Raw genomic sequence first — 26,660 nt, forward strand, 5'->3', positions numbered from 1 at the left:
CGGCTAGTTTTTTGTTTTTTTAGTAGAGATGGGGTTTCACCCCTTCCTTCTTCAACTCGGTGTCTGAGGAGTTTTGTCTGCAGCTCGTCCAGCTACATTTCTTGGTTCCCTGACTTGGAAGCGAGGTGACTGGCAGATGGTCGAGGCAGCTCCTTAGGCGGCTAAAGCCTGCCCTGTGGAACACCCCTGCAGGGAACTCTGACCAGCCCGAGCGACCCCGATCCTGAGAGCACTTCTGGGTAAGCATTTGCCTCAGTGGGATGCCTCGCCAAAGCAGTGTGTGGCAGGCCCCCGTGGAGGATCAACGCAGTGGCTGAACACTGGGAAGGAACGGGCACTTGGAGTCTGGACATCTAAAACTTGGTAAGACTAGTCTTTGAAACTTGCCCACTCCGTTTGTGTGGAAGCGTGGCCTGAGCACCCACGGCGTGCCTTTATTGGCACTTTGGTTTTGGTTTTAGTTTTGACTTGGTTTGAATTGCTTGACAGGACCGGTCTTGGAAACTTGCCCACTCCATTTGAGTGGAAGCGTGGCCTGATCACCCACGGCGTGCCTTTATTGGCACTTTGGTTTTGGTTTTGACTTGGTTTGAATTGCTTGGCAGGATTGGTCTTGGGAACTTGCTTACTCCATTTGAGCAGAAGCATGGCCTGATCACCCATGGTGTGCCTGTACCAGCACTTTGGTTTTTGTTTTTGACTTGACTTGGATTGCTTGATACTTTGGTTTTGGTTTTGACCTGGCTTGGATTTCTGGATACTCTGATTTTGTTTTTGATTTTGTTTTGGTGCAAACTGAAAAAGTGTGTGTGTGTGCCCTTTTTACCTGTTCTTTGTTTTGTGGTGTGCGTGTGGTGTGAGCGTGGTGTTTTGTCTCATAGAAGCATAGGTCAGACACAAATAAGCCCACCCTACTAGGAACTATGTTGAAAAATTTCAAAAAAGAATTTAAGGGACATTGGTCTCAGCAAGTGCCACTTGTCTTTTTACTGATTGAGTAAATCAGTACTTTTTACTGATGGAGTACTATGACACCAGGAAAACTTAAAACTTTGTGTAAGATAGACTAGCCAGCATTAGAGGTAGGTTGGCCATTAGAAGGAAGCCTGGACAGGTCCCTTGTTTCAAAGGTATGGCACAAGGTAACCTGTAAGCCAGGGAACCCAGACCAGTTCCTGCACATAGACACTTGGTTACAGTGGGTTTTAGATCCCCCACCCCCAACACACAGTGAATGAGAGAAGAGCAGCATAAGCAGCTGGCAGAGGCAAGGAAAGACCAGCAGAGAGAGAGAAAGGAAAGAGACAGAGAGGAAAAGAGGCAAAGAGAGAGAGGAAAAGCAGCAAAGAGAGACAGGAAAAGAGGCAAAGAGAAAGAGAAAGAGGAAGAGACAGAGAGGAAAAGACAAAGAGGGAGTCAGAGAGAGAGAGAGAAAGAAAGAAACAGGCAGAGATAGAAAGAGGAAGAGACAGAGGCAAAAGGAAAGTCAAAGAGAGACAAAGTCAAAACGAGAAAGAGAGAGATATACGAGTAGTTAAGAAAAAAAAAAGTGTACCCTATTCCTTTAAAAGCCAAGGTAAATTTAAAACCTACAATTGATAATTGAAGGTATTCTCCAACCCTATAATACTCCAATACCACTTTATTGTCAGTGTAAACAAGGGCATATCCCAAAAGCACTGATCCTTAACCTATCAAAAATCCTTAACCCAGTAACTAATCGGATGGCCCAAATGCATTCAATCTGTAGCGGCAACTGCTTTGCTAACAACTAAAAAAAAAAAAAGTAAAAAAAAATAACGTTTAGAGGAAACCTCATTGTGAGCACACCTCACCAGTTCAGAAGTATCCTAAAGAAAAAAAAAAGGAAAAAAAAAAAGGTGGGGCGGGGGGCGGAATTTATATTAACTGCTTGTTTAAAGAAAAAAAAAATTTGTAATAAGTCAGAAAGTTGAGGCATGTCAAAGAATTGCAAAAGTCATGCAAGAGAAAAATGTTTATAAAAAAGATTTTATGCAAGAAATGTTGTATAATTCAAAAGTAGGCCTCCTGCACGTAAAAATACTGAAAAAAAAAAAAAACCCCAAAAAATAGTTTACATGCAAGGTGTATAAGAAAAGTAAAATATACCTTTGTTAAAAGGTATATATACCTTTGGTAAAAGGATTATAAGGAGGCGTAAGAATGTACATTTTTACCTACATTAAAAAGTTAAAAAAATTATTGTTTTGAAGGTTTAAGCAAGTTTTAAAGTGCTAATTGTAAAGAAAATTCTGTGTGTAAACATATTAGCTAAAGTTAAAGAAGTATCATCCAGTTTTTCTGTAAACTGGACATTAAAGTAAAAGCATAACAGGTTTTTCTTAAAGCACCAACCTGTTCTTTAGCAAAAATTATAAAAGGTTAAAAAGAGTCTATAAAGTCTTACCTTACCGTCAAACATTAAAAATTAGATAAATATGCCTATAAGGTTTTATTAAAATTAGGTTTAATATTAATAACACACTAATATAAAGATAGAATTTAGCTTATCTGGTATAAAAATCATACGAGAAGCACTGTTAAATGTAAAATGGTATTTGGCTTTCTTTGGTTTAAAAACTAATAAAAATAGGTGCTAAAGGAAATTTCTCAGTAAAAGTGCACTAAGGACTATAAAGTCCACTGCCAAGGTCCCCACATTTAAAACAAAAGGTCAGTTTCTTAAAAATTATATACTTGGTTTATCTTCCACTTTCCTTTCTCTCAAAAACTAAAAGTCATTTAGCACATGTACCACCCCTAAAATTTCCGGTAAACCAGCACCAGCCTGAAGATCACGTTCTCATCAAAGGGTGAAAAGAAAAAAAACTCGAGCCAGCCTGGGAAGGACCCTACCTTGTGCTGCTAACCACCAAGACTGCTGTTCATACAGCAAAAAAAAAAAAAAAAAAAAAAAAAAAAAAAAAAAAAAAAAGATGGGCTTATAACACCTGAATCAAGAAAGCGCCACCCCCTCCAGAGTTCTGGGCCACAGTCCCAGGGGAAAACCCTACCAAACTAAAGCTAAGAAAAATTTAACTCTTTTCATCTATTCTATTACTGTTTCTTCTTTCCTCGTTCTATTGCTGACCATCTAGTTATTAACATAACCAAGTCAATTTCGCCTCAAACTATTGCATTTAATGCTTGCCTTGTTATACCTTGTGGAGATTGCCAAGTCAAAGACAGCTTTCTACTTCAGAAAAGTACCTCTGTCCCTCCTGATTCTCCTCACACTGGACATTAGTACACTAGGACTATTTAATCCAGTGAGATTTCGATCAAGACCCCAGTGCCAACCAGGGTCTTGCCCCCTGATGTAGAGCTTTCATGCCATAGTTGGTCCAACGTTCTGTGGACCACTAAAGAGCAAGGATGGACTGCCCCAACCAGTATTTGTAATTTCCTAAAACCATACATTCATTTTACTAGAGGATCAAAGAAGTTAAAGACTTGAAACAAACTTTGGCAATTAAGACAAGATACCAAGATGCAAATGCCTGGTTAAAATGGATCAAATATTCCATCTGCACATTAAACAAAAGCAATTGTTATGCTTGTGCACATGGCAGGCCAGAGGCCCAGATTGTCCCCTTTCCACTAACGTGGTCCTCTAGTGGATCAGGTGTAGGCTGCATGGTAGCTCTTTTCCAGGATTCTACAGCTTGGAGTAATAAGTTGTGCCAAGCTCTCTCTGCTATATCCCAAAGTCCAGCACCCTGCGGGTCAGCCCCCAAGAGGCATCCAGCCTCTATCTCCCAACACTAAGTTCACTTCGTGTCTCTCACAACAGGGAGGAAACTTAGCCTTCTTTGGAGACCTGAAAGGATGCAGTGAGTTTAAGTATTTTCAAGAGCTTATCAATCAGTCAGCCCTTGTTCATCCCTGAGCAGACGTGTGGTGGTATTGTGGTGGACCTTCACAGGGCACTCTGCTGAATAACTGGAGTGGCACTTGTACTTTAGTCTAATTGGCTATCCCTTTCATCCTGGCATTTCATCAACCAGAAGGAAAAAAAATAAGACATTGTAAAGCGAGAGAAGCCCCTCATGGGTCTTTCAACTCTCATGGCTGGCTATTTAGGTGCAACTGGAGTCCCACAAGGAGTACCAGATCAATTTAAAGCTTGAAATCAAATAGCTGCAGGATTTGAGTCAATATTTTAGTAGGTGACAGTTAATAAAAATGTAGATTAGATAAACTATATTTATTACAACCAACAGCAATGAGCTTTTCATGAGTTAAAAGAAAAACTCGTGTTGGCCCCAGTCCTGAGGCTACCTGACCTGACAGAACTCTTTACACTCTATGTGTCAGAAAGACAAAAAATGGCAGTTGGAGTTTTAACCCAGACTGTGGGGCCCTAGCCAAGGCCAGTGGCCTATCTCTCAAAACAAAGACAGGGTTTCCAAAGGCTGGCTCCCAGGTCTAAGGGCCCTAGCAACAATGGCCCTGTTAGCACAAAAAGCAGATAAACTAACCCTTAGGCAAAACCTGAATATAAAGGCCCCCCATGCTGTGGTAACTTTAATAACTACCAAAAGACATCATTGGTTAACAAATGCTAGAGTAACCAACTACCAAAGCTTGCTCCATGAAAATCCCCATATAACCATTGAAGTTTGCGACACCCCGAAGCCCACCACCTTGCTCCCGGTATCAGAGAGCTCAGTTGAACATAACTGTGTAGAGGTGTTGGACTCAGTTTATTTTAGCAGGCCCAATCTCTGAGACCATCCTTAAACATCAATAGACTGCGAGTGGTATGTGGACGGGAGCAGCTTCGCCAACCCCTGCAAACTGACTCTGAAGAAGATGACAAGCCCTGCTCCGGTCACACCCGGAAGCTGACTGGTCCACGCACGGCCGAAGCATGAGGAAACTCATCATGGGACTCATTTTCCTTAAAATTTAGACTTTTACAGTAAGGACTTCAACAGACCTTCCTCAGACTGAGGGCTGTTCCCAGTGTATACATCAAGTCACTGAGGTAGGAAAAAGGCCTTACGGTCCTATTATTTTATGGTTATTATAAGTGTACTGGAACTCTAAAAAGACTTTGTTTGTATAATGTTATTCTATACGAGGTATGTAGCCCAGGAAATGACCAACCTGATGTGTGTTATGACCCATCTGAGCCTCCCATGACCACAGTTTTTAAAATACGATTAAGGACTGAGGACTGGTGGGGGCTCATAAACGATACGAATAAAGTGTTAGCCAAAACAGAAGAAAAAGGGGTGCCCAAACAAGTCACCTTAAAATTTGATGCCTGTGCTGTCATTAATAGTAATAAGTTAGGAATAAGGTGTGGTTCTCTTAATTAGAAAAGAGGCTATATGGCAGAAAATAAGTACATCTGTCATAAATTAGGACTGTGTGGAAATAAATGTAAATACTGATCTTGTGTCATTTAGGTCAATTGGACCAAAAAAAAAAAAAAAAAAAAAAGAAAAAGATCAAGTCTACCTTCAAAAAGGAAAAAATGGCCCTTCCTGTACTAAAGGACAATGTAACCCCTTAGAGCTAGTAATAACCAATCCCCTTGATCCTCACTGGAAAAAAGAGGAGTGTGTGACCTTAGGAATTGACGGGGCTGGACTGGATACTCCAGTAAATATATTGGTTCAAGGTGAAGTTTACAAACGCTCTCCTGAGCCAGTGTTTCAAACTTTCTATGATGAACTAAATGTGCCAGTAACAGAAATTCCAGGAAAAACAAGAAATTTGTTTTTGCAATTAGCTGAGCATGTAGCCCAGTCTCTCAACGGCACTTCATGTTATGTATGTGGAGGAACTGTAATAGGACATCAATGGCCATAAGAAGCCCGAGAATTAGTACCTACAGATACAGTTCCTGATGAATTCCTGACTCAAAAGAATGATTTCTGGGTCCTAAAAGCCTCAATTATTAGACAATATTGCATAGCTACAGAAGGAAAAGAATTCACTCACCCCGTAGGACGACTTAGTTGTCTGAGACAGAAACTGTATAATGTACCACAAAAACAGTCACTTGGTGGGGTTCAAATCACAAAGAGAGAAATCCATTTTGTAAATTCCCAAAGTTGCAAACTGTGTGGACCCATCCAGAGTCCCACCGGGACTGGACAGCCCCCACTGGATTATACTGGTTATATGGGCATAGAGCTTACGCCACATTACCTGACCAGTAGGCAGGTAGTTGTGTTACTGGCACTATTAAACCATCTTTCTTCCCACTGCCCATAAAAGCAGGCAAACTCCTGGGCTTCCCTGTCTATGCTTCCCGTGAAAAGAGAAGCATAGCTATAGGAAATTGAAAAAAAATAATAAATGGCCCTGAGAGAATCATACAATATTATAGGCCTGCTACTTGGGCACAAGATGGCTCATGGGGATACCAGACCCCCATTTACATGATCAACTGAATCATATGGTTACAAGCTGTCTTAAAAATAATCACTAATAAAACCGGCAGAGCCTTGACTATTCTGGCCCGGCAAGAAACTCAGATGAGAAATGCTATCAAAATAGATCAGCTCTTGACTACTTGCTAGCAGCTGAAGGAGAGGTCTATAGGAAATTTAACCTTACTAATTGCTGCCTACACATAGATAATCAAGGGTAAGTAGTTGAAGACATAAAGATATGACAAAACTGGCACATGTGCCCTTGCAAGTGTGGCATGGATTTGATCCTAGGGTCATGTTTAAAAAATGGTTCCCAGCGCTAGGAGGATTTAAAACTCTTACAATAAAAGTTATAATAGTAATAGGAACCTGCTTACTGCTCCCTTGTTTGCTACCTGTACTTCTTCAAATGATAAGAAGCTTCATCGCTACCTTAGTTCACCAAAATGCTTCAGCACAAGTGTACTATATGAATCACTATTGATCTGTCTTGCAAGAAGACATAAGTAGTAAAGATAAAAGTGAGAACTCCCACTATTGATTGAGAGTCTCAAAGAGGGGGAATATGGGAGGAAACTACCCCTCATATTGTCTTGTGCCCAATTTCTGCCTCCAGAGAAAGAAAAAGTAAAAACTAAAAGGCAGAAATGAAATCCACAAGCAGGCAGCCTGGCGCCACACCCCAGGCCGGGTAAAGATCGACCCCTGACCTAATTGGTTATGTTATCTATAGATTACAGACATTGTACAGAAAAGCACTGTGAAAATCCCTATCCTGTTTCGCTCCAATCTAATTATCAGTGCATGCGGCCCCCAGTCACATACCCTCTGCTTGCTCAATCAATCACGACCCTCTCATGCGTACCCCCTTAGAGTTGTGAGCCCTTAAAAGGGACAGGAATTGCTCACTCGGGGAGCTCGGCTCTTGAGACAGGAGTCTTGCCGATGCCCCCGGCAGAATAAATCCCTTCCTTCTTTAACTCGGTGTCTGAGGAGTTTTGTCTGTGGCTCGTCCTGCTACAATATGATCAATTTTACAAGGCTTAACAGAGAGTACATATTCAGTAAATATTATTAATTTGAATTAAATTGTTCTGGCCTGATATTTGTGATAAAGACTTGAAGCTCTATGTAAAATTTGTTTCTAAAATTGAAGATCTCTAGAATCCTCACTAATAGTTAACTACATCCACACTGAGAATCATGACTCAAATTTATCAGTCTTTGGAAATTTCAGATTGTCCAACTATATATGTAATAAGAGTCATCAAATTGCTTACACCTAAATTGTGCTATTGAAGTTGAAGTTGAATATCAGAGAACATGCATTTCACTGATAAAAATTTTAGGTCTTCATAATAGAGTCAGAACCTTAATAACAAGGATTTCACTTCAGTGACATTCAACATTTTACACTATATTTTTAACACATCAGACACAGCTACAATTATATTTATGTTAAGAGTTGCAGTTTGTCAAGTGGCTTGTTAGATTGTTCTAAATGTGTGCCTGGGTAAATTTTGGTTTATTAAACAATTATAAGTTGTCAGTCACTCTAAATGGATTTACTTAGTGAGTTGTATGATAAATACCATACTAATCAGTTAGAGACCAAGAAGTTAGTCATCCTGATGTAGGCCTATTTCCACTTAAAATTGACAAGAATAAGCTAGTGATGAAAAAGGGGGCCTAGAGGCAGAGCGTGGGTGGTAAGGAAGAACAGGGTGGGGGAAGTTCTGAAATTATATCTCTTTGAAGAAAAAAAGAAGAGAGGGAAGGAAATTCAGTGAATTAAGTCTAATGAATGTTGGTTGCTTGTGTGAAGAGGCATAAGGAGTCTCTGGAGTGCCAGTTTCCCCTATGCCCACCCAGACTTGATTGAAGACACAATTGCTGCACCTGACCTTTCACACATTCATAGGAAAGTGACATGATGACTCCTCAGAAATGGCTTCAAGGCCCCTGAGAGAATGTTCTGGAAAGTACAATTTCTTGGGGGAATGGCCACCTCTTAGAAAGTCACATATAGCTCCTGGAGGGATAGGGGGAAGTGTTTCTCTGTTGTTGATAATCCAATATTGCTGGCATAAGGGATGATTTCATCCCTTATGAACTCTCCTTTTCTGAATGGTTACATTTTAAATTAGGAAAAACAGAGCTAGCACATTAAACCCATGCTGATTTTAAAAAACAGTGAATGGATTTAAAACCTAGTTAAAGAAAAATATTAAGTAAACAGGGCACAAGTGATATGTAGATTGGCAGCCATATTCAAGGTGTTCTGCAAATTACTGAAGTTAGAGAAACGTTGGTATAAATTTTAAAAGAGGCAACTATTCTCAGATTTATAACAATGCATTTTTTTGGCCTATAGATCAGGAATTGGATAAAACAAATCTAAATCCACCAAATAAATAGTCTGAAAGTCTGAATTATGTTGCAGTTGCTTTGGTCTTGGAGTGCAGGTGCATGAAATGGAAACTCAGAAATATCACTAAGATTTCAATAGACTGCTTGATTATGAAGCTAAGAAATAGATGCTACTGCTGAAAATCATTTAGCACGATATATATGTTAAAAATTCAAGAATACTTACTTTCCTTTTTTAATTGTATTCCTGCCAAGTAGTGGATCCAGGACTGGATCTATTGTTTCCTCGAGATTTTCAATTAAGATGACATCACCAAAGGCCAAAGCAGTTTCAATGGCATTCACAAACCTTAAAAATCAGTGGGATTTGAGATAATAAAATGTAAATTGGCACAAAATGTTCAAAATTTTTTATATGATCAAATTATATTTAATGTAGATATTCTAAATGGGACAAACTTAGAGAAAACTATTTTATAAAGTAGTAGTTTCCTTTAACTAGATTACACAGAAATTAAATATGAAATTTTAAGATACATTTTAGTTGTATTTTCCAAGTGAAATTTAATAGTTTGAACTAATAAATCTATATATAGATTAGTTGCTTATAATAGCAACCATAGTTGAAATAAGTGTAAGTTACCAAAATATCGTACATGTAAATTTATTTGATGGGTCTTTCTAAAGTAAAATTTCATGTGTTAAATGCTTTATAACTTGATCAAACTTTTATTTTTTAAATCTTTAAGTTTAGTCACTTACAATGGTGAGATATCATTTTACTTTGATCTTACTCTCCAACAAATATCTCCCTACCAAAAATAATTTTCTGCAAGTATTCAGATAAGCAAAAACTACATTAAAAAAAAAACGAAAAACAAAAAAACAGAGATGGCGGTCTCACTCTGTTGTTCAGCCTGGAGTGCAGTGGTATGTTTATGGTTCAATGTAGCCTCCATTTCCTGGGCTCAAGTGATCCTCCTGCCTCAGCCTCTCAAGTAGCTGTGACTACAGGTAGGCACCACCATACCTGCCTACTTTTTTTGTTGTTGTTTTGGTAGAGATGGGGGTCTCACTATGTTGCTCAGGCTGGTCCCAAACTCCTGGCTTTAAGCAATCCTCCTGTCTCAGCCTCCTAAAGTGCTGGGATTATCGGCATGAGCTACTGCACCCGGCCTAAGAACTACATTTCCTTGTATAACTACAGAAATTTATTATTTCACTCTATGTATAAAAAGGGGATGGAAGGGTCAAGTGAAATATCCATAGTTCTAAAGTTATTCAACATTAACTGAATAGCAACTGCATACAAGACAGCTTTCTATCTATCAGACAGTATTATCATGATGACTTAGTAACAGAAATTCTTGGAGTAGATTCAGTTCTCAAAGTGACATGTAAATCTTGACTAAGATAATAAATTAACTTCAGGCATCCAATGTTGGGACTTGTAGCCATGTTAAGATCCTTCTATAGGCAGAGTATAGATTTAGAAATATGACCGTAAACATCATTAAGCCTGGAGGCACCACTGACAATTCTTGTGTTACTATCCAAACACTCCAGAGAAGGAATGTAATATACATCCATGTTGGCTTTAGAAAATTCACGTATTTTTCCCCACAGACACAATGTTTGTTCTAACCTTCAATTTTATCTCTTCTTCAGATAATTGGATGCCATCCAACAAGAATGCCTTTTCAACAGAGATACTTTATATGAAACACGAGCAGGCAGATAAACAAATAGCACCAAGTTGTAATACATCAGCGTGGTGGAGAGGTCTAAGAAACATCACGACTTTATACAAATCAGACTCACTTCACAGCAGGTAAACAGAAAGCCAATCTCTTCAAACTTCACATACCCTTTCTGGCCCAAATGTGTGACTTTCAGGTCCGTTCCATACTTATTCTTGATCCACTTAATTCCCTGTTGCTGGGGATCTATCAGCAGAGGCCAGCGCTCACAGTGTGTTAGGATAGCAGCATTTTCGGTGGACATTCTGTCACTGGGCAGCCCTTCGTTATTCCAGGTGGCAACTGTAGCATCATCCGTCAACATGGAAATCAAGTCCAGGCCTTCAGTTAGTGGAATGGAAACCTTTCAAATCAGAGTTGAATGCAACAAATTGGCCACGTGGCAGAGAGAGAAGACAGACAAGAAAAGAAGAGAACAAAGCCATGAGAAAGTAACTCTAGGTAAACACATGATAATTTTCTGTGGATTCTCAGAAGCCAAACACAACTCATCATTAGATGCGATTTGACTTGATAAACCCAGTATTTTATATCTCAGAATTCTGTCAACTGTGGGATTCAACATCGGTTTTATCAATTGCATCTACTGGGCTTCAACTGAGAGAGACTTTGCCCCATACTTAGGTAAGAGAGAATTGACACACCAGGAAGAATGGCAGGACACCAGAAATGTATTTGCCCATGGAGCAATCCACACCCCCACCCCCATATAAGCAATGCTAAAATTCAGTATCTTGTTCAGGCACTTCATTTTTTTTTCTACAGACCAATGCTACAAAGAGATGACCTCTCTTTCTGGGATGGGTTAATGAAAAGTACTCAGTTCACTGGAACTCCATCAACTCCTCAGTTGTGCAAAGGATGTCACTTCTAGGCTAAGAGGAAATTATCCTTGCCTTGATTGTATTGGAAACTAAGGGGTTGGGGAGGGGCAAGCAAGGAGGAAGGGGCAAGCAGGGTGGACAGAGTGATCCATTTTAAAGAATAAACATAATTCTTTATAAAAATTGACAACAAATAATGTTGTAGCAAAAATCGTATTAAAGAATGTATTTGTTCACTCCTCCAGTCATCAATCACCAAACATTTATTGAGCATTTTCTACATACATGAAACACTGTCCAGAGACACCAAAATGTGCAGGATGAATACCGAGCTAGCCCCCCAGCTTGGTGGGGTGGTTAACATGGAAGCATGCCTCCATAAGAGACTGTAGTAAGAACCCTACCTGTAGTAGGTAGGGGAGTCTATATCAGCAGTAACAGTTTGGTTCATTGGTTTGTCACAGAGCTTCAAAACAAAATGCTGAAAGGATTCCCACATTAAGGCTGGGATGCAATTTGATATGAATATAGGAAAAGTAGCACAATGTTCTTACTGCCTCTGACTACAATGTTATCTTAAAAATGAATCAAACCCTATCTCCTAGTGATATTGAACAAGTCTTGGTATCTGACTTGATACGTAGTTCCCTTAGAGACATAGGCAATTTGATCTTTTAGAATAAGCACTTTTCTGTTGGCAAGAGATATGTGCTTTGTTACCTTCTACTTAATACAAACAGCTGAAACAATTGGGGGCTGTGAGTAACTTTGATTTCTGAAGCTCTAAGGACTAACAGAAGGGGCACCTGCAGATTTCATATCCAAAATCAATGGTGTGAGTACCTACTCTGTGCAGAGTAGAGAGCCAGGGATCAAAGAGAATATCAATCTCCCCCTTTTTTCCTGGTCAGTAGGGGAAATAAAACCCATTTCAATATAAATGAAGAAATAAAACCCATCTTGATCTAAATGAAGACACCTACGTTAAAGAATATCATAACTACAATGACTACTTTGAGACTCAAATTTTTAGGATGTTTTAATAGTATTGTGTCCAAATAGCTAGGAGCATAGCTACCTACAGAATTTTTTTCATCAAAATATTTTTTGATAGTTATAATACAGGCATCATTTTCACAATTAGTATTAACCGAAGTGTAGGCTGAGGAAAATAAGCCTCATTTCATACACAGGCATGCACCATATGATATTTTGGTCAACGATGGACTGCATATACAAAAGTGGTTTCATAAGATTATAAAGGAGCCAAAAAATTCCTATCACCTAGTGACACTAGCCATCATGATGTTGTAGTACAATTACATTATTTTAAAAACAAATTTTGTGTAGACTAAGGGTACAGTGTTTACAAAGTCTACAGTAGTATACAGTAATGTTCTTGGCCTTCACATTCACTCACTGACTAAGCCAGAGCAATTTCCAGTTCTGCATGCTCCGTTCACGATAGGTGCTCTATACAGGTGTACCAATTTTAGTCTTTTATGCTATATTTTTTCTGTATCTTTTCTATGTTTGGATAGATTTAGATGCACAAATACTTATCATTGTGCTACAACTGCCTACCGCATTCAATAAAATAACATGCTGTGCAGGTTTGCAGCCTAGGAGCAATAGGCTGTGCCATGTAGCCTAGGTGTGTAGCAGGCTGTCTCATCTAGGTCTATGCAAGTACAACAAAAGGCATTTCTCAGAACATATCCCCTTCATTAAGTGACATATTAGAGTATACCTTTTTATCATAATTAACTTGTCTTGTCAGAATTTCTTGGAGTCTGCAGCAAGGAAAATGGGTTTGGAAACCAAGTGTAAAGAGGGAACCCTTTAGTTCAAAGTCTGCTTCTAGAGTTAGCCTGTTGTGAGGCTCCATCTAATTGCTCTATTAAGTAGGGTCAACATGTTGTGAGTCAGGATGTTACTATGAGGTGGAGCTGAAAGAAAAAAGAAGGCTCACTCTTTGGAAAATAACCATTTGCTAGAGAGAAAAGACAAGGCTGGAAGCACATGCCATGAGCCAAAGTGAAATTAGTCATAACACCAAATGCCCGTCTGGCCTCTAGAAACTGACCAACTGGCATATTCCTAAGATAAAAGGGTAATTTCCTGTGGAGGTAATACTCCAAGTTTCTCCTAATGTTACAGGAATATAACAACTCATGTGTACGTAAGGCTTTACCTGTTCACAAAATTTATTCATATAGATTCATTCTTGCCATTTTTTCATTTAACCCTTACAAGAGTTCTTCAAGGTAAATCTCTATTTTATTGCATAGGACACAGAGGCTTAGAATTAGTGCTTGTAATAACTAATTAATAACTAATAACTAATTATTGGCACAAATAACTCCACATATTTGCTCTGTCTGTAAACTGCTGGGTCAAAGCAATGAGTGGAGTGCAAAGGCTGCCTTGAACTTGCCTATGATTCTGTCCATCTGCCCAGCAAACAGTGATTTTGGACGGAAACAACTTTGGAAAACAGTGTAATTTGGACCCTCAAGGCTGTGTATGCCCACAGCCCCTGTCCTTTTCAGCCACTACCCTCTGTGTTACTGTTTTCTCCCTGTCCCATCCCTCAAACTCATGCCCCAGTGGTTGTACTTTCTGACAACCCTTCCCCCATGCCCTTTAGTACCTTAGTCCTGTTTGGACCAAATTGCCTTATCTTCTCTACCTGCTTGTCTTAACCAAAACCAGGCTCTCCCCCAAGGGCAATGGCTGTCAACCCCAGGCTGGATATAGTACTTATGGGAGAGCTTTAAAAAGCTGCCAACAGGCATAGCCCTTCCCCCAAGTGATTCAGCATCAATGGGCATCAATACATTTCAAAAGTTCTCTCTCACATGATTTTAATGAGAGGCTGGGGTGGGGTACAAGAGTCATTGTTCTAGAGTCTCATTTCACTTGAGGGCCTTCGCAAGTGGCAAGAGTTCATTTTCCTCCCTTCCTACCTCTCTCTCTCTCCTTTTTCTTTCTTTCTGAAATAAGGTCTCACTCTGTCACCCAGCCTGGAGTTCAGTGGTGCCATCAAAGCTCGCTGTAACCTCTAACTCCTGAACTCAAGTGATCCTCCCTCCTCAGCCTCTTTGCCACCACAACTGGCTGGGTTAAAAAAATTTTTTTTTTTATAGATAGGGTCTCACTGTGTAGCCCAGACTGGTCTCAAACTCCTGGCCTCAAGGGATCCTCTTGCCTTGGCCTCCCAAAGCACTGAGAGACGTGAGCCACCATACCCAGCAGACAGTTCATTTTCTTAATAATCCCATTACTGAAAAGTGGGTGTGGGAAAGAGTTGCCATTCCTCTTTCTTCCCTGTAAGTCAACCCAAATCATGATTCTTCCATCTTTAAGTCAAAATGCCACCTTTAAGACCCGTGGACTCCAGATATACAATCTCTGATCTATTTCCTCATCTTTTGAATGATATAGCTATTGGTCCTTCTCGCCTTTCCAAGTTCTGCTTTCAATCCTTGACAACCTCAGTGCCCATGTAGATGACGAATCCCCTCTCTGGCCTTGACATCTTTCATGTTAAAGCACTGTATTTCCTTTCTACTCCAGCATGCTGGGGGAATTGGGGGAGGAAGCGGATGATATCAGAATCACCTGGGAAGATTATACAACACCCCCATCCCTGGCTTCCGATATGCACACCCCTTCCTCCCATGATGGTGATGTCTTTGGAGCGGTATTAGAGTGCCTCCTTTTTTGATGGGAAATGTTGTCCCAGACTTTGTAACAATCTGAAATTATTTCATCATTGAAAGCTAAAATTCCTGTACCCAACTCTTTATGACTGTCTACATCTCTTTCACATCTTTAAACATAACACTTATTCTAACAAATACTATGAACACACCAGGCCTTTACCCTATTTACTGTTTTACTTTGGCAAAATATACTTAACATAAAATTTGTCATTTTAACCATTCTAAGTGTACAGTTCAAGTGGCATTAAGTACATTCACATTGTTGTACAACCATCATCATTATCTATCTCCAGAACTTTTTCATCTTCCCAAACTGAAACATACCTATTAAACAGTAACTTCCCACTCCTCCCTCTCCCAGCCCCTGGTAACCACCATTCCACTTTCTGTCTCTATGAATGTGAATGCTCTAGGTCCCTCGTAAAGTGGAAGTATTTGTCCTTTTGTGACCGGCTTATTTTAATTTTTTTTTTTTGGGGGGATGGCGTCTCACTCTGTCGCCCAGGCTGGAGTACAGTGGCGCGATCTTGGCTCACTGCAACTTCCACCTCCTGGGTTTAAGCAATTCTCCTGCCTCAGCCTCTTGAGTAGCTTGGATTACAGGCGTCCACCACCATGCCTGGCTAATTTTTAGTAGAGACAAGGTTTCACTCTGTTGGCCAGACTGGTCTTGAACTCCTTATCTCAAGTGATCCACCCGCCATGGCCACTCGAAGTGCTGGGATTACAGGCATTAGACACCAGGCCCAGCTGTGACTGGCTAATTTCAGTTAGCTTAATATTGACAAGGTTCATCCGTGTTGTAGCATGTACCAGAATTTCCTTCATTTTTGAGGCTGAATAACATTCTATTGTATGTTTATACCTTATAAACATAAGATAAAATCCATTCTGTCCATGGACACATGAATCACTTCCACCTTTTGGCTATTGTGAATAGTGCTGCTATAAACAATGGCATGCAAACATCTGTTTGAATTCCTATTTTTACTTCTTTGGGGTATATACCGACAAGTAGAATTTCTGGATCACGTGGCAATTCCGTGTTTAAGGTTTTAGGAAACTTTACCATATTTTAACATTAACTTCTGGCTAACCTCCCATCTCTTTTCAGCCGAAAGTGTTCCTCCCATTCCTTAACTGTTCTGCTAGTCACTGCAAGACTTTCCTCACCTCCTTTCTTTCTGGCTTACCTGCCTATAAACCTGGCTGGATTTGGCATTCTCTTTCCCCTCTTTTTACTCCTATACTTTGAATATTGCTGATGAAAGCTTTATTACTGTGACTATAAACTCATCTTGTCCAAATACTCTTGGGTTTCTTAAAGCTGTGTGGCGACTCTTACCATCTACTCCCCTGTTGCCCTTCACAGGTATTTTTGATATTTTTACCACTCTCCTCAAAGCTGTTCTTCTAATTTCAATTTTCTTTGGTTTGGCCAGCTTGCATTGCATTTTCCTACTTCCCTGAAGTAACAGAGACTAGCAGGTATGACTGCTTCAATTTTCTATTAATATCTGTACCCATGTCCATCTTTGTCTCCATACTCCAGAAAGGGCTAGATATATAAACTAAGAATCTGTTTTAATCAATTGAGATGACAGTGTTATACAGAAAATAGAGTCCTGGAAATCAGGAGGTCTGATTTTCTATTCTCTATGACTGAAGTGGAGTCATTTGTCTGTCTCAGTTTTCTCATTTGTACAAGGAGTATCTTAAACTAGATGATTTTACATTGTGCAAATCTATTATTTCACTTGACTTATGGGTTTGAATTTTCAAATTTAGGGTAAGCTACTTTATACTTACATACAAAATGCTACACTTTAAGTCTGAAAGTAGCCTTTTAAAATCTCTAACAAATAACCCATAATATTAGTAAGAAAACAAAAGTTTCATGCTATTCAATAACATGATGATCTGAGTTTGATTTTAGTTATCACTTCTGTTTAAAGCACTTTTCCAACTATAATTCTGTAGTTTACATAATTAATTTTTATGTTCTTGTTGAAACCATCACTAAAATAAGAAAAACTATTTCCATCTTTCATCATAAGCAAAAATCAAATCAGGCCAGGTGTAGTGGCTCACACCTGTAATTCCAGCCTTTTGGGAGGCTGAGGCTGGTGGATCACCTGAGGTCAGGAGTTTGAGACCAGCCTGGGCAAATGGCAAAACCCCATCTCTACTAAAAATAAAAAAAAATTAGCCAGGTGTGGTGGCAGGTGCCTGTAATCCCAGCTACTTGGGAGGCTAAGGCAGTAGAATCGCTTGAACCTCGGGGGCGGAGGTTGCAGTGGGCCGAGACCGCACCATTGCACTCCAGCCTGGGCAACAAGAGGGAAACTCCATCTCAAAAAAACAAAATGAAACAAACAAAAAGCAAAACAAAAACAGAAAATCAAATCAAAATGGATTAAAGACTGAAATGTAAGACCTGAAACTATAAAACTTCTGTAGGAAAAATTGGGAAAATGCTTCAGGACATCTGGGCAAATATTTTTTGGGTAAGACCTCAAACAAATGCAAAAATGGGATCGTATCAAGCTAAAAGGCTTCTGCCTAGCAAAGGAAACAACCAACAGAGTGAAAAGATAATCTAGAGAATAGAAGAAAATACTTGCAAACTAGTCACCTAACAAGGCACCAATAACCAGAATACATAAGGAACTCAAACAACTCAATAGCAAAAAAGCAAAAAACTTGATTGTAAAATGGTCAAAGGACTTGAATAGATATTTCTCTCAGAAGATGTACAAATGGCCAATAGGTAACATGAAAAATGCTCAACATCACCGAGTCATCAGGGAAATGTAAATCCAAACCACAATGAGATATCATTTCACCTCAGTTAGAATGGCTATTATTAAAAAGACAGAAAATATTAAATGCTGGTGGGGATGTAGAGAAAAGGGAAAGCTTTTGTACTGCTGATGGAAATTTAAATTAGTATAGCACTACAGAAAACAGTATGCAGGTTCCTAAAAAAAATAACTACCATACGATCCAGCAATCCAGTTGCTGAGCATATACTCAAAGAAAGGAAATCAGTATGTCAAAGAGATATCTGCACTCCTATGTTTACTGCATCACTATTCACAAGAGCCAAGACACGGAATCAACTTAACTGTCCATCAACAGATGGGCAGATAAAGAAAATGTGACATACATGCATAATGGAATACTATTCAGCCATAAAAACAATGAAATCCTGTCATTTTCAGCCACATGAATGGAACTGGAGGACTTTATGTAAGTGAAATGAGCCAGGCACAAAAAGATAAATATCGTGTGTTCTTACTCACATGTGGGAGCTAAAAAAGTGGATCTTATGGAGGTAGAGAGTAGAATGATGGTTACCAGAGAACTAGAGGGAGGGAAATGGGGGAGAGGGGATGCAGGGAAGTTGGTTACCAGGTACAAAAATACAGTTAGATAGAAGAAGTAAGTGCCAGTATTCAACAGCACAGTAGGGAAATTGTAGTTCATAATTTATTGTATATTTCAAATAGCTAGAAAGGAAGAATTATAGTGTTCCTAACACAGAGAAAAAAATAAATGTTTAAGGTGATAGATATCTTACTTACCCTGACTTGACCATTACACATTGTATACAGGTATCAAACTATCACATTACCCCGAAAGACATATGAGTATAATATATCAATGAAAACATTTTTAAAATAATGAAATATGAATTTTGTAAAAATAAGAAAAACTGCAGCACATAAGACACACCTTCACCGTGGAGCTTCTGGTCAGTTTTCATTACAGAGGTCCAAAAGTGTCTGGCATATACGTGGGTTTTACTACGCAAATCGCAATATGATCTTTCTACCTGTTGGCAAGGTAAGGAATTGAACTTACCTTCTGTTGAAGAAAGGGAACCCACTCGCAGTGCACCAGCTCCTGGCGATACTGCTTTGTAAAGGGTCCGACATAAGACACAAATGCTGCCGTGAGAAGAACATCTCCACAGAGTGTCTTCTCTTGAGCTTCAAAGGACTTAATGGATTGACCCCAGCGAATCTTCTCTGACTGAAAGATGAAATTACTCAGCTGTAATTGCAGGGTGAACGTCAACTCCACAAATGCTTAATGCAATTACCTCATGGCACAGTTTATGTCCTTCCACACAGTCACTAGAAGGAACAGAGTGTAATGGTTTGGTGTGACTATTATAATCTTTCATGTGTTTGAAACCCATCATTATGATGGAGTTCTCATACTCTCCTCAGTGGAGTTTATCACAAAGTGACATTAGTTCTTTAACATCTCTTCTCACTGGACATCCCAACTCTTCCATTATGATTGAGGTCCTTCTTGAAAGGCTGACAGTCTCTCCCCTGTCCCTCTGGGAGTGGAGGATGACCAAGAGCTGTGGCCAAGAATGAGTGATGTTAGGATTACTTATTTATTTGACAAGGTCTGGTTCTATCGCCCATGATGGAATGCCGTAGCACCATCTCAGCTCATGGCAACTTCTACCTCCTGGGCTCAAGCCATCTTCTCACTTCAGCCTCTCAAGTAGCTGGGACTACAGGCATGTCCCACCATGCCTGGCAAATTTTTGTATTTTTTTGTAGAGATGGGGCTTCGCCATGTTGCCCAGGCTGGTCTCACACTCATGAGCTCAAGCAATCCACCTGCCTTGGCCTCCCAAAGTGCTGGGATTACAGGCGTGAGCCACCACACCTGGCCTGATATCAGGACTTTTAATGTCAGCCTAGCTGCTCTCCATTCTTCCCACTACACTGCCCTAGTCAAACTTTTTATTTACTTACCTATTTTTAACATGCTGGCAATGGTCTGATTACAGACAAAGGGAAATGACAAACACAACTCTTCTTAATTAGTTAAAACATAAAGCCGAAATAGCCATCTATTCTGGATTCTACTAATGAAAGAGTAGCATTAGTAGTTACTAAAATCAGGTTAGTTTTCTAATATAATCATTAAATCAGTGGAGGAAGCTATGATCTATGTAAAAAGGTGGAAATCAGGACTTCACAATACTCTCCAAGAACGCTGTTGAAGTCCTTATATCTAGTTGGATGGCCATTTAAAATCTGATTTACAGGTTAAATATCTGAAGCCCTTAATATTGGATTTGAATAAAACTGCAATAAATATGTATAGATTGACTGAACTGCAGGGTAGTTTACTAATTTATTTTGTTTCAATGTATGCTAAAAATACAACATTTTAAGAACATGCAAATTAATGGAACCTGAAAAGAAATCAGCAATTTGTTAGTACAAGCAAAGAGGCACCCTATGAAATTTTGCTTTCCCCATGAAAGTAGATTGACCACAGAAAACAAAAATGATGTCATAATGGATTGGAATGCCAGTTCCCTGCAAGCCATCTTAATATCTACAACACTGAGGTCGGAGGTCATGTAATTAGCATGTGAAAATGGTTATCAAAGTGGTTTCAAGATCATCTCCTTGCTTTGCTTGATAAAGATCACCGCAAGTTAACTATATAATTAAACACTAAGGAACTTCAGCTCTCTAGCCCTCTACAGAATTTATTACTTTCCTTCCTCAGCCACAGACAACATATCCATTAATTTTCAGGAGGAATCTCTCATTCACCTACCCTCTATCTTTGTTGTTTTTGGTTTGTAAAGGATAAACAATAAAATGTACCCACCTCATTCTCCAAAACAGCTTTGAAATTTGAAGATTTACTAAACATAGACTTATTGGCTATCGAAATCGTCAATAATTTTGCTATAGTATCCATGCAACATAAATCATTACTGACATTGGCTAACAAGGGTTTAAGAGTTGGAACATGTCCTGTAATAAATTTCTAGACAGTTAAAAATCACTATAATTTTATTCTAATGCATTATAGATTGCCTGTAATGTCATCCTGGCTGGGGTGACCCATTTCTAATTTTGAACAGCTGCTCAACTCAGGAGTTAGTTAATGATTAAATATAAATTGCCTGATTTATTAGTCTGAATGGCTGAGCTTCCAGGTCAATGCTATATAGACAAAATCATCAGTCTTGATGTTTTTCAGAAGTTAACTGTCTCCTGTTCTAGTCAGAAAGAATTTATCCTAAAAGAAAAAGATCTGACATCTTCAATGAATCCTTTAAAAATATATATTTTTTCTTAGTTCACATACTACAATCTTCTTTTCCTTTCCTTGTCTAAATCATCATGAGTAAGCAAAGCCTTTGGAAATATTGCTATATGTTAGAGACACGTGGTAGGACCTGCTTTCCCCTTGATAAAACTTTCAGACATTCTGTAACTAGTCCAGGAAAACAGTCTAATTATATGACACTTTTTCTCAGGTACCTCAGAAATGATGAACTCTTCAAACTGCTTAAATCTTACCACTTTAAATGGCAGTAGTTTTAAGTACTAGTACTGGTGAAATTTCTCAACTCACCTAAGAAAAGCAAGTCTTCAAAAGGCTCCAGAATTTTAATACAGGAGGCTCCCAAAACTCACCCATTTATTAATGTATTCATTCAGTAAATATCTAGTGATGCCAATGACACACCGGGACTATTCTATATGCTTGGGATCAAGCAGTGCACAAAAAAGGTGAAGTTTCCTGTTCTTGAGAAGCTCATATTTCAATTGGGGAAAAAAAAGACCAAAAAAAGTATTTGTGTGTATGCATACATGTACAACTATGTTCATGCAATAAATGCTATCAAAAAACGGTAACAGAGCAAGTGGAGAAAATAGAGATGCGTATGTGTGCTTGTATGTGCGTGTGTGAATGAGTGGGGGGGACTCATGTGTGTTGGATGAAGGCTCTTTTATGTGGGGATGTCAGAGAAAACCAATTGATAATGAGAACTTTCAGCAGAGCCTGACAAAGTGAAGAGCCAGTGATGTGATTGCCTGGGAAAGGCTAAGGCACAAAGAAGGAGAGTGCCTGGAAGTATGAGGGAGAGACAGAAGGCCAGTGAAGACAGGGCAAGAGGGAAGTGGCAGAGGTGAGGACAGGGGGGTATCCAGGAGACAGATCATCATGTAGGGCCTAGTAGGTCAGTAAAGCCTTTAGACTGGACTTTGAGTGATTAATTAGTTATCGGGGAGTTCTGAGTGAAGGGGTGATGGGAATGTACTTAAGTTTGTAAAATATCACCTGGCTGCAATGAGGGAAATAAGCTTTAGGAGGTAATGGTGGGGCCTGCGGAGGCATCCTGGGGAGAGATGCCAGCAGCCTGGAACAGCATGGTGAGGTGAAGAGAATGCCAAGTGCTGGGATTTGGAATGAACCTGAAAAGCACAGTCAACAGAATATGCTGATGGACTGGATGTCAGAAAGAGTCATGGGTGATTCAAAAGCTTTGGGCCAGAAAAACTGGAAGAACAGAATTGCAGTTACTGAGATGGAATGGAGAGGGGATTTGCAGGGTGAATTATGAGTTTCTGCATAATGAACTATGCATTTCAGAGAGATAGTGTATTTCAACTTGTGGTGAATTAAATTTGTGGTAATAATTTAGGGTTTTAAAAATCTACTATAGGCTGGGTGTGGTGGCTCACACCTGTAATCCTAGCACTTTGGGAGGCTGAGGTGGGTAGATCATGAGGTCAGGAGATCGAGACCATCCTGGCTAACACGGTGAAACCCCGCTCTACTAAAAATACAAAAAAATTAGCTGGGCGTGGTGGCGGGTGCCTGTAGTCCCAGCTACTCGGGAGGCTGAGGCAGGAGAATGGCATGAACCTAGGAGGTGGGGTGAGCCGAGATCACGCCACTACACTCCAGCCTGGGTGAGAGAGCAAGACTCCTTCTCAAAAAAAGAAAAAAAAAAAAATCTACTACAAGAAATGAGGCTATCACCTAGCTATCCTAAAACATGTTTCCCCCTTTCTTGCTAAGAGAACCCTGAATCTGAATAGGATGGTAATGCGCCCAGTTCCATGAGATGAATGGTGACTTGCTAAGCAAATGATGATAGCCCCATTCCCCCTTTTCCAGACTTTTTTTTTTTTTTGGGCAGGAGGTGTGGGGTGGAGTTAGGAGTTTATCTAGTTCTGACAAAAGAAACTTAAGTGGGGGTCTGTCAGAGACATTTCCAGAAAAACATAAGATTTTCTCATAAAAGGAGAAAACCCCAGCTGATATAGATTGTTCCCTTTCTCTATTGTCTCTCTGAATCTGAAGGTGTAGCAACGGTCTTGAGACCATGAGGCAAAACGCATGAGGGTGAATGACCACTTGCTAAGTGTGGAGAGGCAGAGGGCAACAAAGAGCCTAGGTGGCTGGTCACTAATCATCTAGATCAACACTGATAATGGTCTAGCCTTAGCATTTTCTGTAATATGTGAAAAATAAGCTCCCATTTGTTTGAGCCACTGTAAAAGTTAGATATCACCTCCAGCCAAATGCAGTTCTAATAGTGCAGTTACATATTTTAGTGCAGTTACACACTTGTCAGCTAAAGGCATTTCTAATAATACAGTTATATACTTTTTAATTATACACTGTTACTACTTTTTAGTTATATATTTTATGTACTTTCTAATAGTGCAGTTATAGACTTTATACTTTAAAAAGTAACTACTTTATTGAGATATAATTCACATACCATGAAACTCACCCTTTAAAATACACAGTAGAGTGGTTTTTACTATCTATATAAACTTGCACAATTATCTCCTCTTGCTCATTTTAGTACATTTCCCTCACCCCAAAGACAAACCGTGTATCCAGTAGTAGTCACTCCCTAAACCCCACACCCTTGTCCAGCCTCTGGCAACCATTAGTCTATTTTGTGTCTATAAATTAGCCTGCTCTGGACATTTCGTACACAGGCAGAATGTGCCTCTGTATGATATATGATATCACATATCATGTGATATGTGACCTTTTGTGTCTGGTTTCTTTCTTTTAGCATGATATTTTCAAGACTCATACATTGTAGCATAACTCAGTATTCATTTTTATAGATGCATACTATTACATTATATGGATATACATTTTATTTGTCCATTTATCAATTAATGGACATTTGGGTTGTTTCTATTTTTAGCTATTATGAATAATACTGCCATGAACATTTGCATATGAGCTTTTTAATGGACGTTTATTTTCATTTATTTGGGGTATATACCTATGAGTAGATGATTGCATCACATGCTAACTTCATGTTTAATGTTTTGAAGAACTGCAGAACTGTTTTCCAAAGAGGCGGAACCATTTTACATTCCAACCAGCATTTCTCCATATCGTTTGCCAATACCATTACTGTCCATATTTTTTATTACAGTCATCCTGGTGGTTATGAAGTAGTATCTTGTGGTTTTAATTTGCATTTCCCTAATGACTAATGGAGTTGAGCATCTTTTCATGTGCTGTCTGCGTATCTTGTATGGCGAAATGTCTATTCAAATCCTTTTCTTATTTTAAAATTTGGTTATTTATCTCTTTGACTTTTGTTAGGAAATACTTGAACATACATTATGTCTTTTGAGCATCATCACAACCTTGTAAGGGAAACATTATCCACATCCCTGTTTTAGACACAAGAAAACAAAGTTGAAGATGTTTGGTGATTTCCCCAAAACTGTTGAATGCCACATTGTAGAGCAAACAAAATCTGTGAACACTGATGTCACAGAACATATGTTCCTCTGCCACTCATGTTCAAGCAAGAGGATGTTAATAAAAATTATAAAAAACCTTTACCTAATGGAATAACTATTAACATTAGCACGTCAGTCACCTATAAAAAGATGTAACAACAAAACCATAAGCCAACCAGGTTTAACTTGAAAGAAATCATTTGCTGGTAGAATTCAATGGCAAATGTATATTAAAAGGATCAGACAACAAACAGTTCAATTTCACAATTATCTAGCAGCCATCCTGAGTTTTATAACCTATTTCAAGAAAACCATGCTTTCTTTTTGTTTTTAAAGGATTTTTTTCACAATGTGGTAAGAAAGGAAGGAAGGGGGAAAGTAGAAAAAATAAATACATAACCCACCCACAGCTGATGTACTCCATTGTCTTAAAGTGGATACAAGACCACTAACTTCTGATAAAGTATATGTCTTCCCTGTTTTCATTGGAGATCAGACTGATGGCACACTGAGTTCAGGACTATATATTAAAAGATATGTACTTGATCATTTCTTCCTTCTGGTGAGTTAGAGCCACAGTACGAGTGATTTTTAAATATTATCCTTTGTTGTTAATTCCATGTCTATTTAGTTATTATTGGTGGCAAATAATAAAATTCCCACGAGCAGATCTGAATATTTTAGTTAGAATGTTTGGAAGAAAAGGTTTAACTTGCCTCAAGTTCCTTGACAAGTCTGTTAGCTAATTTGATGGTTTTGTTGGTTTGGTTCACCTCTTCTTGACACCGGACTTTCTCAGTTGTTGCTTTTTCAAATGATGCTGTGAGTCTGCTCAGATTTCGATCCAGATCCTGAATCAGAATTGAATTAACTTTTCAGTCATTTTTAGTTAAAACAGAGAGATTACAATCATCTTAAAACATCTGTTACTGTAAGGTAAATGGACAAACCTCTTCCCCCCATTAACCTTTGTCCCTTTACCATACGTATTTTAGGGAAGAAGGAAAAGAAGGATATAATGAAATAAACACATCAGTGCCACTATAAACTAACAGCTCACGATGTGGTCTTCTTCCCTTTCATCTCCACTGGGCAGAATGCAAGGAGCCACTGGGGTGAATGGATGCGCCCTGAAGATGCAAATGTGCTGTAGGTGCACTATCATTCCCCTCTGCTCTTCTTGCACCTAAGCCTCATCCTCCAATACCAGCTTTATTAAAGACAAGAGTGACTTGTTTTGTTTCTCCACCTACTGATTCTTTTCTCTTTGGGTTCATAATTCAGGCAGTGAAGAGGGGTGTTAATTACTAAGCCCTTTAGACCTGGCTAGGCCAATCAGATTTTTCTTTTTCTTCTTTTTTTTTGGAATGAGTATTGCTCTGTTGCCCAGGCTGAGTGCAGGGGTGCAATCTCAGCTCACTGCAACCTCTGCCTCCCAGGTTCAAGTGATTCCTGTGCCTCAGCCTCCTGAGTAGCTGGGATTACAGGTGTGCACCACCACGCCCAGCTAATTTTTGTAGATTTAGTGGAGATGAGGTTTCGCCATGTTGGCCAGGCTGGTCTTGAATTCCTGGCCTCAAGTGATCCACCCACCTCGGCCTCCCAAAGTGCTGGGATTACAGGCGTGAGCCACTGTGCCTGGCCCACATTTTTCTCTTCTGGAGGTAGGAATTGAAACTCAGAGATAATCCATTGTCTTTAGCATTGAAAGACCTTGGAGGATGTGTGAATCAGAGGGCTTCATTTAAAGAGGGAACACCTTCCACCAGGGCACAGAAAAAATAGAGAAAACCATTGTGGAGAAAGAGAAAAGGATGAAAGGGACGTACAAAGAGAAGCAAGATGAGAAGTCACACAGCCCTAGAGACTCCAAGAGAAGTTCATGGCAGCTTCTTGTTTCCTAGATCTCTTGGGGCCCCTGGTCACCTTTTGTCCAGGAGTTTGTCTTTGTGTCCTTTTTGGCTAAGGTGTTTTGAATGAGTTCATATCA

At 39.3% G+C, this 26,660-nt stretch overlaps 1 protein-coding gene across 1 annotated transcript in view; it reads right to left on the reverse strand.

Moving 5' to 3' along the window:
* Nucleotides 1-26,660, reverse strand: part of DNAH11 (dynein axonemal heavy chain 11) — a 373,548-nt gene that overhangs the window by 81,443 nt on the left and 265,445 nt on the right. The window contains exons 62-65 of the mRNA XM_077996991.1: nt 25,383-25,521; nt 18,963-19,129; nt 10,651-10,886; nt 9,010-9,132 (exon numbers count right to left, since the gene is read on the reverse strand). Coding sequence (XP_077853117.1) covers nt 9,010-9,132; nt 10,651-10,886; nt 18,963-19,129; nt 25,383-25,521 — 665 coding nt within the window. The remainder of the gene's footprint in view (nt 1-9,009; nt 9,133-10,650; nt 10,887-18,962; nt 19,130-25,382; nt 25,522-26,660) is intronic.

This window comes from Macaca mulatta, chromosome 3 (genome assembly GCF_049350105.2).
Source record: "Macaca mulatta isolate MMU2019108-1 chromosome 3, T2T-MMU8v2.0, whole genome shotgun sequence".
Taxonomy (NCBI): domain Eukaryota; kingdom Metazoa; phylum Chordata; class Mammalia; order Primates; family Cercopithecidae; genus Macaca; species Macaca mulatta.